Source organism: Protomyctophum bolini, assembly GCF_963924005.1.
Source record: "Protomyctophum bolini genome assembly, chromosome: 5".
Lineage (NCBI taxonomy): Eukaryota > Metazoa > Chordata > Actinopteri > Myctophiformes > Myctophidae > Protomyctophum > Protomyctophum bolini.
In genome coordinates, this window is record NC_137866.1 from 36,616,151 (window position 1) to 36,629,779 (window position 13,629).

Here is a 13,629-nt window from a genome sequence, read left to right on the forward strand (position 1 = left end):
GAATCGGATCGGGACATCCCTAATCAGTACCATTATGTAGGTTTCATACTGCAAAGTATTTGTGTGCAAGATCTATCATCAGAATCGTTGAGAAAGAACCATTCTTGCTCACACATCCAGACTGTGTAAACTTCATTCTGTTTCCCCACGAGACCAACAACACCATGGCTTTTAATAAGGAATCAACATGCAATACCCACAATGTTCCAGTTTTACAGTGTTCCGTCCAAGAAAACCCATCTGTATGTTTCATTATCAAAAGGAATTCACCTTTATTTTTAGCACAGTGTGTTGCCACATTCTGTGTCAAAAGTAGCGTATCAACATCAGCAGTGAGTCAGTGAGTCAGTGAGTCAGCTTCTGTGCACGGCTCTGTGTCCAACCAGGCCGACGGTGACCATGAGAGGGAGAGAGAGTTGATACTTATTTCCCTACGTTGCCATGACGATAACGACAAGGCTGCTGGCTGGACTGGCGGGAAAAGGCTGTGCGGTGGAGATGGGAAGGGAAGGGAAGAGACTGGAGGATCGTGGCGGGCGAATTGGTAGTGCCAAGGCCCATGACTCATGCACCCTGGACTTGGACCGGGATGGGACGGGATGGTGGGAGGCGAGCAGAGTGCGTAGGAGGACAGCGAGCAAGGCAAGGTCATTGGAGGAGAAGGAGCTGAGGGTTGTACCTCCATCGCCGTCAGGTAGCAGCATGGTGAGAAACATTATGCCATAGACGGGGATCACAAGAAGTGAGAGTGCTCTTCACGACTGTGATGGGTTTATGTTTGCACTGTAGTAATGTTTACTCAGTGACTTGTTCACCTGGGAAGGCGTACTGTATGCACTGTACAATGACAATCCTAAGTGTTCGTTTAAAGCTGCAATCCGCAACTGATTTTAATGAGCAAACCACTCTGTATTCTAATAATAAACTTTATTCATATAGCATGTTTCATGTCATAGAATGCAGCGCAAATTTACAGGGCAAAAAAGAGAGAAGAACACAAACGTAAAATAGCATTAAAATGAGCAAATAACACAGTAACATTAAGACTAATACAATAGCAAAGACCATAGAAACGGCAGCAAAACAGGCAGAACATGGTGAGCATTAATAAGAACACACACATGAATAAGAACACGCAGGTTTAGAAACTCAACTAAAAGCCAGCGTGAATGGTAATACAATATAGCAGGGGTTTTCTGATTATGATTATGAACCAGGGACCACCACGCTGACTAAGAATCAACCTGGGGACCACCACCCTGACTAAGAATCAAGTTCTTGACATCTGACTTCCCAGTAACTGACATTGATGTCATCATACATCTGCAGGTCACTTAATGAACTAGTTCGTTTCCCAACTAGTGGTCGATAAAAAACATACTAAATGCATGGCCAGGGACCACATGCAATACCTTCATGGACCACCAGTGGTCCACGGACCACCTGTTGAAAACCCATGCAATATAGTACATGTGATCTACAGTGTTTGGAGGTGGTCTTCGTCTCCCTCATCCATTGAGACATGTCCGGTATTGCCTGAAGCTCATAGTAGATGTTTGGTCTCTCAGGCGGAAGGCCCGGGTTAAACTCGCCGGTAGGACACAGGCCTGTTTGGTTCCATTTGCACAGAAATGGTTACATTAAACATGAAGAATTTTGCAGTGCCGGAAAGGTGACACTTGTGCTCGTAATGTCGCGCCGTCAGTTCAGGAATGGGCCTCATCACTGTGTGACTCCTGAGGGTCACAAATGTGACATTTATCACATCGGTGTCATTGGGACCGTCATGGTCATTTACTCATTTTAAGACAAAGCGTAGCTTCAAGCTAGATTTAAAGGCCTTTTCAAATGGGGAGAGTGTGACACAGACGCCTGGATCAACGACAGGTCTGCTCCAGGTCTGCTCATGAGGGTGCGACTCCCGTTGCGTTAAAAAAAAAAGCTCAACACTATCCAGGTCTATAGTCAGTCGTGGGAGTGTGCACGAAATGAGCACGCTCAACTTCTCTGCATGTACACAAAAAAACGAATTCGCAGGCGAATTACGAATTACCAGGCGTGTCAGTCGCTGCCCGTCTGAAAAGGCCTTAAGTACGAAATGTCATGTGAACTCATCTACAGTACCTGGAGTTACATAAGGAAGCAGTCGGAACACACACACGCACACACACACGTGCGCGCACACACACACGCACACATCAACACACGCACACATGCACGCATGCACGCACGCACACACGCACAAACATACTGCAAGCATCTGTAGACACACATGCAAAAGCACTTTTTTTCAGCAGCCTTCTGCATTTTTACAGCCATCCCTCACGTCCATCTGACACTGTATATTAAATGTCAAGTAAATTATCAGCAACAATCAGGCCAACAGGCTGGTTTGCGCAGTTCATTTCTTTGCATATACACATAACCTGTATGTGTCACGGAGAATAGAAACACATTAAATGAACAGGGGAAAGGAACTGCATTGTGGAACCAATGCAAAGACTTTAAGGTGGTCCTTCATATTAGATCGGTGATGTGATTGATTTTCAACGCAGTGCATGGTCATTTTCTCCACTGTTCTAGCCCCTACATTTCCCAGACATATCAGTAGGCGGAGATCTCTCATTGTCTGGCTAGGCAAGACTACTACTTCGTACTGAAATGAACAGGTTTATCTCCATGTCACAAGGGGATAAACCTGGAATGAACTACTGCCTAAAGTGCCTAACCGGAAGTGCAAGAAGTAGGCCTGTAGGCTACTTTCTGCACTTCTGGTTGTGGTTCATTAATTGTGAGCTTGGAGATTCTATTTAAAAATGATGTGACATTTTGGAAAGTTTTATAGATTTCTATAGACTTTTTCTTTCAAATGTTTTTGAACATTTTGGAAACTGTTCACATGTGCTGACTTGTTCAACATATCTCTCACTCACATTTTGTACTCACACTACAAGTATCAATACCACAATGTAGAAATTAATTATGTAAATGCCCTGTATGTTTTGTAATAATAATAAACATAAACAAAGTAACTTGTATCTAGTTTAGTTTTCAAATAATTGTTGTGGAGTACAACATTTGCCTCTGAGATGTAGTGGATTAGACGTAAAAGTATTGCAAATTGGAAATACTCCAGTAAAGTAAGTAACTCCAAATTGTACTTAAGTTAAGTACAGTACTTGAGTACAAGTACTTATAGTTACTTTCCACCACTGGCATGATGCTTATCTCTTGTCTCTGACAAGAAGACCACCCAATGTATTGCCTGAAGATGCAATGTGTGTAATGTTGTGAAATGAGTGAAACTCACTTTGGAGTGCATTTGAATAATGTAAATTGCATTAGGGGTGGGGTGGTTCAGCTTGTGCAGCAAGCTAATGCAGTTTAGGAAGATTTATTAATTAGAAGGGGAATGAAGCTACGTGAAAGCCCTGATTTAAATTCACATATTCTAACTTTCAAAGACAACCTTAAATAACTGTATGTCAGCTAATTTGGGAGCGTACCTACAGTATGTTCCCCAGGTTCTATGTTCCCCACCATGCAAAAAAGGTTCTTTGTTCCCCACTTAGAATAAACCTAAACCAGAAACATAACCTAGTAATTTTAGTAATTCTAGTAAGACTAAAAGTATTTTATTAGTCTTAGTGTTACTTTTAGTAGCAAATTCTGATTTAAGCTCAGTCTTTGAACAATCCATTGAACTTTAGGCCTGCCTAGGCTACTTCTAGTCTAGTCTTAGCCAACTAAAAATGAACACTGGCATAAAATAAACTAAAACATAATTGCTCAGACTCTTCAACAAAGATGGCAAAAACAAACATTCTTTGTTCTGTACTATACATACAATTGTATACCGGTAGTACAAAACACTAACGTTCTTAAACCAGAAACCTAACGCTTACCCTAGAATTTACAATTTAATACATCACATTACCCTAAACCCTATAGGTAGGCTAAGTGGGGATGATAGAACCTGGGGAACATAGAACCTGGGGAACATAGGGATGACCCCGCTAATTTTAGCAAGGTAAAAAAGATGTCAACCTCACATTATGAAAAAGGCCTGGAGAAATGCATACTACTATAACAACAGGTCACTGCACTCTGACACATTCAACTAGCTGTGACATCAAGAAACTTGTCTAATTAACAGCCATGATGGGAGCATGGGACGCACACACACACACACACACACACACACACACACACACACACACACACACACACACACACACACACACACACACATGCGCGCGCACACACACACACACACACACACACACACACACACACACACACACACACACACACACACACACACACACACACACACACACACACATGTTGTGATATACAACATGATATGTGTATGAGTGCCTATGCTGTGTACTTGTACATGAATATACAAATGTACAGGATATGTATTGTGTACTGCCATGAACTGTAACTGTAACTTTAGCCACTGAAGCCATCTCAGAGCAAGGACACTTGCTGCTAGCCGATGTTATTGTTATGTCTCTGTGGCACGTCATGAGGACACGAGGATCCAGAGTTAGTATATATGATTCTGTATGTGTGTAATAAATTGTGAACCTTTGGCGAGATACTGTCTGAGTGTCCCGTTATTACTGTTCTCCCGGGCCCGTCCGATCGCCGCCGTTACCACAGGAATAATTCAGTTGGATTATCACACACCACCCAGTCTGCACACACACTACCGGTCAGCCAGAACCGGACCAGGGTCCTCAACAAGTGAATACAACAACACACACACGCTGTGTAAGAGCAGCTGCATACCATTTAGAAGAGTAATCCCTAAAGAAAGAGAGGAATTTAGGGAGAAAGAAAGAATGAAAGAAAGATAGAAAATTAGAAAGACACTATAACTAAGTAACTAACTAACTAAAACTAACTAACTAACTTATCTCATTAACACACTCACACACTCACTAACTTTCTACAAACCTAATTAACTAAGAATCTAACAAACAATGGGAATGATACAGTACACGCCCTCCCTGACAATCCAGAAAAAGAACAAGTTTTCCCTGACAGAAAGTCCTCTAGAAAGGCCAGGTAATGGTTTGGAATGACTGGACGATGCGTCATAGAAACCCAGAAGTGTTTAGTTACAGCACCGCCTCTCTCTCCCCCCTCCCAGCCGTAGCTGCTGGCCAATCGCAGCTGACTGCAATCCCCTCCCATGACGGCAGGCAGTTAAAAACACTTCACTAACTTGTGCTCTGTCTATCCACTCTGGTCTCTCCCCAGCCATCCAGCCGTCCAGCCTGCCCGCCAGCCTAATCCTTCCTCAGTACAGTCTGAAGCCACTCCAGAACTCACCATGTCAGTGAAGAGGAACGTCACCTACAGTGTCAAGTCGTCCTCCTCGGGGACGGCCCCCAGGAGCTTCAGCAGCATGTCTTACAGCGGACCCAGTGTGGCCTCCCGTCAGAGCTACAGCGTCCGCAGCTCAGGACCCAGCAGGGGCTATGGAGGAGGATCCGGTGGCTCCTACATATCCAGCTCCAGTGCCTACGGAGGCGGCATGGGCCTGGGCATGGGCATGGGTGGCGGTATGGGCATGGGTGGCGGTATGGGTATGGGTGGAGGTATGGGTATGGGTGGAGGTATGGGCATGGGTGGAGGTATGGGTATGGGCGGCCATGTCCCTATCCAGGCCGTCACGGTGAACAAGAGCCTGCTGGCCCCACTCAACCTGGAGATCGACCCCAAGATTCAGTCCGTCCGCACCCAGGAAAAGGAACAGATCAAGAGCCTCAACAACCGCTTTGCCTCGTTCATCGACAAGGTCAGTGCTTGTGCTGTACAATAAGAGCATGCAGTGAAACCCATTGAAAGTGTCAATGTAACTCCGAGAGGTCAAAACTGACCCTTACAGGTCCGCTTTGACCTCTCTGGGTTACACTGACCCTCTGGACACTGATGATTTCACTTTGTAGGTGTCTGTGTGTGAACCTTCTCTGTGTCGAGGTTGCCTTGTGCTTGTACAACTTAATTATACACGGGGAGCCCATTTCTCCTCCTTCTCTCAGCCATGATGGTTATGCAAGCTGTGTTTGATCAAAGGTTTGATCCATGTGTCTGCAATACTATGCTAATACCTTGGGTTCGACGGCTTGGAGAAAAAGTTGATTTAATCTCCCTTATGGTTTCATCACCTCCCACGGAACGCAGTCAAGACAGAGGAGATAAGAATGTTTGTCTCTAGGGGTTTGGCTTCAGGGCTCATATCTAATGCTTTTCTGGCAGTCCTTTTATAGTGATGGAAAACAGACATGCGGACGAGCGAGGATTCGAGAGCGAGGGGCGAGGAAAGGGAGCGAAGGGTGTGTCCATATGAAGCCCATAGCTAGTGATACGAGTTACCTTGGGAACGGGCCTGCCCTTTGCTGGGGTGTGGCTCTTAATATGTGGCCCTTACGGACACACACACACACACACACACACACACACACACACACACACACACACACACACACACACACACACACCAGTGACACAGAAACCAAGCATATCTACCTAATTGACAATAACAGAAATGTTCACTACAGTGACATGCTAATGACATGACAAAGTAGTGTCCAATGTTATAGCTTTTCATCCATAACGTATTTCCTGACATTGAGCCCATTCTGCTGCTGCTAGGCGTATAGTTGAGTGCAACGTCTCTACTCTTACCCAGGCCACAGCAGGTTAATATTTTAGAAGGCCAGTTGGTCTCATGTTCTGGTCAACACTGGCAGATTGGTTACATAACCACTCTTCTTCTCTCTGAGGCCTGCGGACCATCAAACCGAGAGATTATAGGGAAACTGGCTTATCGCTTGATAATTGGTGATAACGGTCTGTTCGGATACGTGCCTCCTCATTTTTAGGACGTCTGTTGCAGCTCAAAGGAGCTGACTGTCAAGAGGCTCTGTCCTCCAGACTTCAGAGCTGCTCTGTGAATAGAATGCAGCAGCGAGGTGGGGAGGGGCAAGGTTCAGTCGCTGGCCATCACATACCTGTTGTCACACCCTGTTATTAATGTCCACAAATGTCTCTCTCGCCTCCCCACCCCCACAGTGTTCTCCAGCCCCTCCCACCCCCAATGGAGTGACTCCCCCTCTCTCTCTCAATCTCTCTCTCCCCTCATCGCACCTAGCTCACAGTTAAATATTTACCTTGCTTGTGTGTGTGTGTATGTAAACGAAAAAGGTTGCCTAGCTTCATAACCATGCCCTCCCCCCTCCCTCCTCCTATCATCTGGTCTGGCACCCGTGACAACGGATATCAGTCTCCCTTGCTCTGTGAAAACAGGAAGACACAAAGGGAGGGATGGGGTTAAATACCTCTTTCCTCGTCATCCATTTTTCCAAACCCGAAATGCACACCTCCCTCCACAGTACATGACCTCCTGTCAGGATGCTTGTACAGCGGGCCTTCCTATGGAAAGAGAGACACACGCTGGAATGACCAATGAGCAGCTGGCCCCCGCAGATTAGAACAATAAACACAGTTGATTGTGAATAGCGGCTGAATCCTGCCATTTTGGTTGATGTCCAGGATGTTATCCAAGCTTTTATGTGGCTCTCATGTCAGCGAGCAGCGTTTACATCACCATTACAGGCAATTACAACCTGGCGTCCCTATTATATTGTCCAAGAAGAATAGTTAAATTTTCATTATTACATTATGATAATGTATCCTTTTTCTAATTTCGAAAAATGAAAAATGTTTGCCTATAATGACATGGCTTCATCTTTCTCCATACCAGGTGCGCTTCCTGGAGCAGCAGAACAAGATGCTGGAGACCAAGTGGAACCTGTTGCAGGGGCAGACCACCACACGCTCCAACATCGACAGCATGTTCGAGGCCTACATCACCAACCTGCGCCGGCAGCTGGATGGCCTGGGCAACGACAAGATGAGGCTGGAGGCCGACCTGCACAACATGCAGGGCCTGGTAGAGGACTTCAAGAACAAGTGAGTGTCTGTGAGGCACGAGGACCTGATACCCAACGGTGGTGGGGAAGGGAAGGGAGGAAGAATACAGGAGGAAAGGGTGGGAGGGATATATCTGGAATTTATGATTCACTACCGTCCGTCACTACCGTCAGTAGTCTTGCCTAGCCAGACAAAGAGAGATCTCCGCCTACTGATATGTCTGGGAAATGTAGGGGCTAGAACAGTGGAGAAAATGACCATGCACTGCGTTGAAAATCAATCACATCACCGATCTAATATGAAGGACCACCTTAAAGTCTTTGCATTGGTTCCACAATGCAGTTCCTTTCCCCTAAACTGTTTCCACTCAGTTTTAGAAACAACATTGAATTTAGATGTCACCAGACATCATTTTCAGAGATTCCGGATTATGTGGCTACACATGACTAGAAGATCAGGAGCAAGGGTGTGAAAATAAGCTTAACCCTAAATGGATTATTCCAATGAAGTTGAAGGGAACATGTAGGATTATTTATGGTCTGTGGACTCATATTTTTTATGGACATGCATGTCTCATCTGTTCTAAATTAAAAAATACACTGACTCGGAACAGTCAAGGCTCAGGGTTCAAACAAGTTCTGAAATTATTAAGTTTCAAGTAATTTGACACTACGGAACGAGCCGTACGCTGGAGTTGATCGCTATGTGACCTACTCCCCACATCTGTCTGACCGCAGATCTGCAGGGAATGACAGCACACAATAGGCATGTCCTGAATTATAAAACCAACACAATACAAAATAATGACTCGAGACATGAACCTTTCACATGCATGACATAAACAAACACACCCATGCACAGCAGTGCATAGACGATGCAGTGCTGCATAAATCTATTGGCTTCTTATAGACACCTGGAGCATGTTAACTGAAGTCAGAGGGGGCTTGAAGGGAGAAATATGAACACCTGAAACTACTCACAAGTTGCTCTAAATCAACATTTGCGCTGGTGCAGCACCAGGGACAGAGTACTCACGCCTCCTAGTGTTGAAGTAACATATTCTCTTGTATGTCCATGAAAATGGAACATGTGTTTCCATTGTAATTATTATTCAATCGGTTAAATATTTTATTCATAGAACGTACAGACAGTACCTTTAAACTGGCATTCTCATTTTGGGCATGCAGGTTTTCAGAATGTTCAACAATCTTTTTTCAAACGAATTGAAAAGTAGTAAAGATACAGCACAAGCCCACCACAACACACCCCATTGTGATGATTTATGCAACTTTTTGAAGTATGGAGACAATGTTTCTGCCCAACAGCGACGATTATGAACATGACTTGATAGAATCGTACGTGTCAAATTGTGATTTAGTTTAAAATGTTATACTAATGACAATCTCTAATGTTTGCACTCAGGTACGAGGATGAAATCAACAGGCGTACAGAGTGCGAGAACGACTTTGTGCTCATCAAGAAGGTCAGTATCGAGATTCAAAATTTTAAACTGAACATATTTGTTCTCTGTGCTCGGTTGTCCCTAACGATTTGACGATTCCGTATGTTTCAGGACGTGGATGAAGCCTACATGAATAAGGTCGAGCTGGAGGCCAAACTGGAGAGCCTGACAGATGAGATCAACTTCCTCAGACAGATCTATGAGGAGGTAAGCAATGATTCACTGCCTGACGTCACTCACCCACTGCATCCTGATTGGCTCAGACAAACCCTAGGGCCTCACAAGCACCAGCTGTTTTGGGCCTTATGGTTGCACTCACTACTCACAGACTCACTAGAATAAAATCAAAAGAAGCAAAGAGAAGAAATTATAAAATAGAAAACCATCCTTGATTGAATCAATAAAGGTTACAGAGTAGAAATGGTAGCAATTCCGTGTACCAAGCATGGCTTATTTTGATTGCAAACAGATGAATTCTGGGTTGCTTTCATCAACATTATTCCGGGTTTAATTAGCGAGCTGTCTTTGTTGAGTTATGGCATGGTCCCTATGATATGATGCCATTTTGGTGTGGGTTGTTACTTTACTGCATTCATGGGTTTTTACACATCTGTTTAGCATCTTGACGAGATGTTTGCCCTACCTCTGGAACTGAAGGAGATGGTTGAATTAACTTGGGTTGAATTGAGAGGATTGAGGATTTTAATTTATACAATGTTGAAGGACCATGTTGATCCTTGGAAATGACTTTTTTTAAATATATAAAAAGCTTCAATCCATAACTTGTAGTGAATACAATACTTCATTTAAATAAATCTGTATCATGTATGGTAGAGTATGTTGTTAATACACTATAAATAAGAACAACATAACTGCAGTGGTTAGAGGTGGTCTCCCTGCTCTTCTATTGAGACATGTAGATGCTGTTTACAGGTAGGACCACTAGTGGTTGACTAGAGGTATTGCATTACAGTAAAACGTTCTGCACTCGTCTTGCACGAGCGACCTGGGTTCATATCGCGGGTAGGACACGGAAGTTGTGGACTGCAGCTTTAAACAGCCTCAGAATTTGTTTCTGCCTGGTGTTTTAATCCCATGTCTGTCATGGTTCTTCCTCCAGGAACTGCGTGAACTACAGGCACAGATCAAGGACACCTCAGTCGTCGTGGAGATGGACAACAGCCGCACCTTGGACATGGACGCCATTGTGGCCGAAGTGCGCGCGCAGTACGAGGCCGTAGCCAACCGCAGTCGCCAAGAGGCCGAGACGTGGTATAAGTCCAAGGTGAGGTCCAATTCCGATGCACTCACACGCTGAGTGCTGTGAGCTTGTAGATCCGCCCAAAAAGTATAGCAGCGCTATAACGCAAATTGAATCTCTTACATTGGCACCTAACAATGACATTTGAAATCACAATGTTAACATTTCTCTGCGCATTATCAATACTGATTGGTTGTTTTTCTGATGTCTGTTTAGTACGAGGAGATGCAGACATCTGCCAGCAGATACGGAGATGACCTGAGGAACACTAAGACAGAGATCTCAGACCTGAACCGCATGATCCAGAGACTGACAGCAGAGATCGATGGCGTCAAGGGACAGGTAAAACATTATGTAGCTCAGAGTAGACTTCTGTAGTTTGCCATCATTGTTTTCATATTTTGGACCATTGCAACTTAATTTAGTCATTTTAATTGCCATACGACATTAGTCTTTGATAATCATAAAGATATTGTTCCACCATTTTTGTTCTTACTGTCATGTGACCAGGAATGGCGCAGTAAAACACTTTAACTGAAATCAAAACCATTTGTTTTTAACATTTTAGCTTCGCCAGTTTTAACTGAGAATAACACAATTTATTTTCTGAACTTTTTGAATTCTCACCATTGACATATTTGTAGTATAGTATTGTGGCGAAAGCTTCCACAGAAAACAACAACAACAACACACCAGCACAGAGCCCTGAGGGACTTCACTCAACCATACAAGTGGTTAATGTCTTCTGTTCTTTGTCTTCCATCAGCGGGCCAACCTGGAGGCCCAGATTGCAGAGGCTGAGGAGCGGGGAGAGATGGCCGTGAGGGACGCTAAGGAACGCATCAAGGACCTGGAGGACGCTCTGCAGAGAGCCAAGCAGGACATGGCCCGCCAGATCAGAGAGTACCAGGACCTGATGAACGTCAAGCTGGCCCTGGACATCGAGATCGCCACCTACAGGAAATTGCTGGAGGGAGAGGAGGACAGGCTGTCCACTGGCATCCAGTCAATCAACATTTCCCAACAGAGCTGTGAGTTTCGAGTTTGCCGTTATTTCCTTGTAATAACTGCAGCTAGGTTATTATTGTTTCCCATGATTATACCCTGGTGTTGTATTCGTTTTCCTATAGGCTTTAAAAGCAATCCCTTCATTCGCAAACAAACATAAAAATTCCATCTCTGGCAAACATTTGCATGACTCTCCTCGTACAGTATTAAAGGATGTAGCCTACAATATGAAGATAAAAACATAAGGCTACACATTTAAAAAGTATGTACAAATGAAAAGTGTAAAACATCTCTAGATGGTCAATGATTTGATAGATTTCTTCAATTGCCCATTTTCATTCTTGTCCTCGTCCCCTCTCAACAGCGAGCTACGGCGGCGGTTACGGTGGTGGCATGGACAGTCAGCTGAAGAGCAGCTACTCTAGCGGCAACTACAGCAGTTACGGCGGCGGTTACAGCAGTGGTGGCTACGGCAGCAATGCCGGCTACGGAAGCAGCAGCGGCGGCTACGGAAGCAGCAGCGGCGGCTACGGCTTCAGCTCCGGCAGCAGCGGCGGCTACGGCGGCAGCGGGAGCGGGAGCAGCGTTGTCCAGAACAAGAAGAGTGTCGTCATCAAGATGATCGAGACCAAGGACGGCAAAGTGGTGTCGGAGTCCTCTGAGGTGGTGGAGGATTGAGCAGTTCAGCTGAAAGCGTCCGTCGCGGCCTGCTAGGATCTTCTCCTGTTAGTCTTAGTAGTTTTATACTCACAGCTCACTTCCCCCAAACCGTTAGTCTCTCAAGCCATGACTCTCTCTTCCACAATCTTTGAATGCTACAGAGTGTGCAATTCCGCCTGGTAAAAGTACAGGAATCTGCTCTTCAGACTGGAAGGGTATTATTCGACCTATCACAATGCGGTGTTCACGAAAATGAAGTACAGACTGTCAGGCGGAAGCATTTGAGAATTGTGGGAGCCTAACACGTCTGTCTCGAGAGACTAAACCGCTGTCTAACAACCCAGTCTGAAGCAATTCCTCGCCATTCCTTCTACAGTACCATAGGCCTTCCATGTGTCCGCTAAAAGAAGCAATAGTCCTGACCCGAAAAGAAAAAAAGATCTGAAAGGGACCAAAGAATCTATTTTTGTCAGTCACATTTTGTATGTCTTGAAGATGAATGTTTGTTTTTACTAAAACAGTTGTTTGAAGTTTTTGTCTCACAAGCAACAAAAAAAGAGAAAAAGGATCGATGGGCAAATTGCAACTATGTAATAGTTGAAAAACAAAAACAAAACAAAAAGCAACATACAACACATTCCCTCCAATCTATGCAACTTTACTATTCCACACTACAAGGGCTATTCCCTTAAAGAATAAATAAATACAGGTTGCATGAAATGGGTAAAGTAGTATTGTGAATGTACTTAAACAGTGCGGAGGTGTTTTTGGTCAACCAAATGTCTTAAAAATGTCTGCTACAGTAGGTAGTGCATGTCACCCCTATGTGTGTGTCCTGTAACTGTCAACGGTCGACCCCTTAGGAGACTGCCCACACAATACTGTTGTCCTGAGGTGCTGTTTTTGCTACCAAACCAAATAAAACAGTGTTTACTGAAATCTCCACGTTGTGATTAATTTATCCTTCATTCAAATGAAAGTATGAATAAATGAATTAGCAAATTATGGTTTAAGGTTTTGAATGAATGAATGAATGAAGCAGTTGAGACGAATAAGCAGTCTAAGTCCCTAATTTATTCTGACTCCTCCCCGAAAAGGCCTAGCTGTGTTGACCCCATATACATCATTTATACATTATGGATAATGAGTGTGGACTTGGACTGTTATTCGTCTCAACTGCTCAATTAATGAATTAATGAACATATGAGAGAAACCGGAATAAAATACATCTAATCCTTATATTTATTTATACTATGTGCTATCAAATGAACGCAGCATGCAATTA

General features: G+C 44.2%; 1 protein-coding gene across 1 annotated transcript; it reads left to right on the forward strand.

The window, feature by feature from the left end:
* Nucleotides 1–5,245: 5,245 nt before the first annotated feature.
* Nucleotides 5,246–13,287, forward strand: LOC308315628 (intermediate filament protein ON3-like). The gene is made up of 8 exons (XM_080763698.1): nucleotides 5,246–5,815; nucleotides 7,784–7,992; nucleotides 9,376–9,436; nucleotides 9,527–9,622; nucleotides 10,536–10,700; nucleotides 10,893–11,018; nucleotides 11,443–11,707; nucleotides 12,049–13,287. The coding sequence occupies exons 1-8, from the start codon at nucleotides 5,348–5,350 to the stop codon at nucleotides 12,360–12,362; spliced, it is 1,704 nt and encodes a 567-aa protein (XP_080619824.1). The 5' UTR covers nucleotides 5,246–5,347; the 3' UTR covers nucleotides 12,363–13,287.
* Nucleotides 13,288–13,629: the final 342 nt, after the last annotated feature.

What these genes read in the sequence shown, in the direction of transcription:
- LOC308315628 (XM_080763698.1), top strand. Translation starts at nt 5,348, where the DNA reads ATGTCAGTGAAGAGGAACGTCACCTACAGTGTCAAGTCGTCCTCCTCG. An exon ending in TTGCCTCGTTCATCGACAAG is followed by an intron (nt 5,816 to 7,783) that starts GTCAGTGCTTGT and finishes TCTCCATACCAG; the next exon opens with GTGCGCTTCCTGGAGCAGCA. An exon ending in AGACGTGGTATAAGTCCAAG is followed by an intron (nt 10,701 to 10,892) that starts GTGAGGTCCAAT and finishes ATGTCTGTTTAG; the next exon opens with TACGAGGAGATGCAGACATC.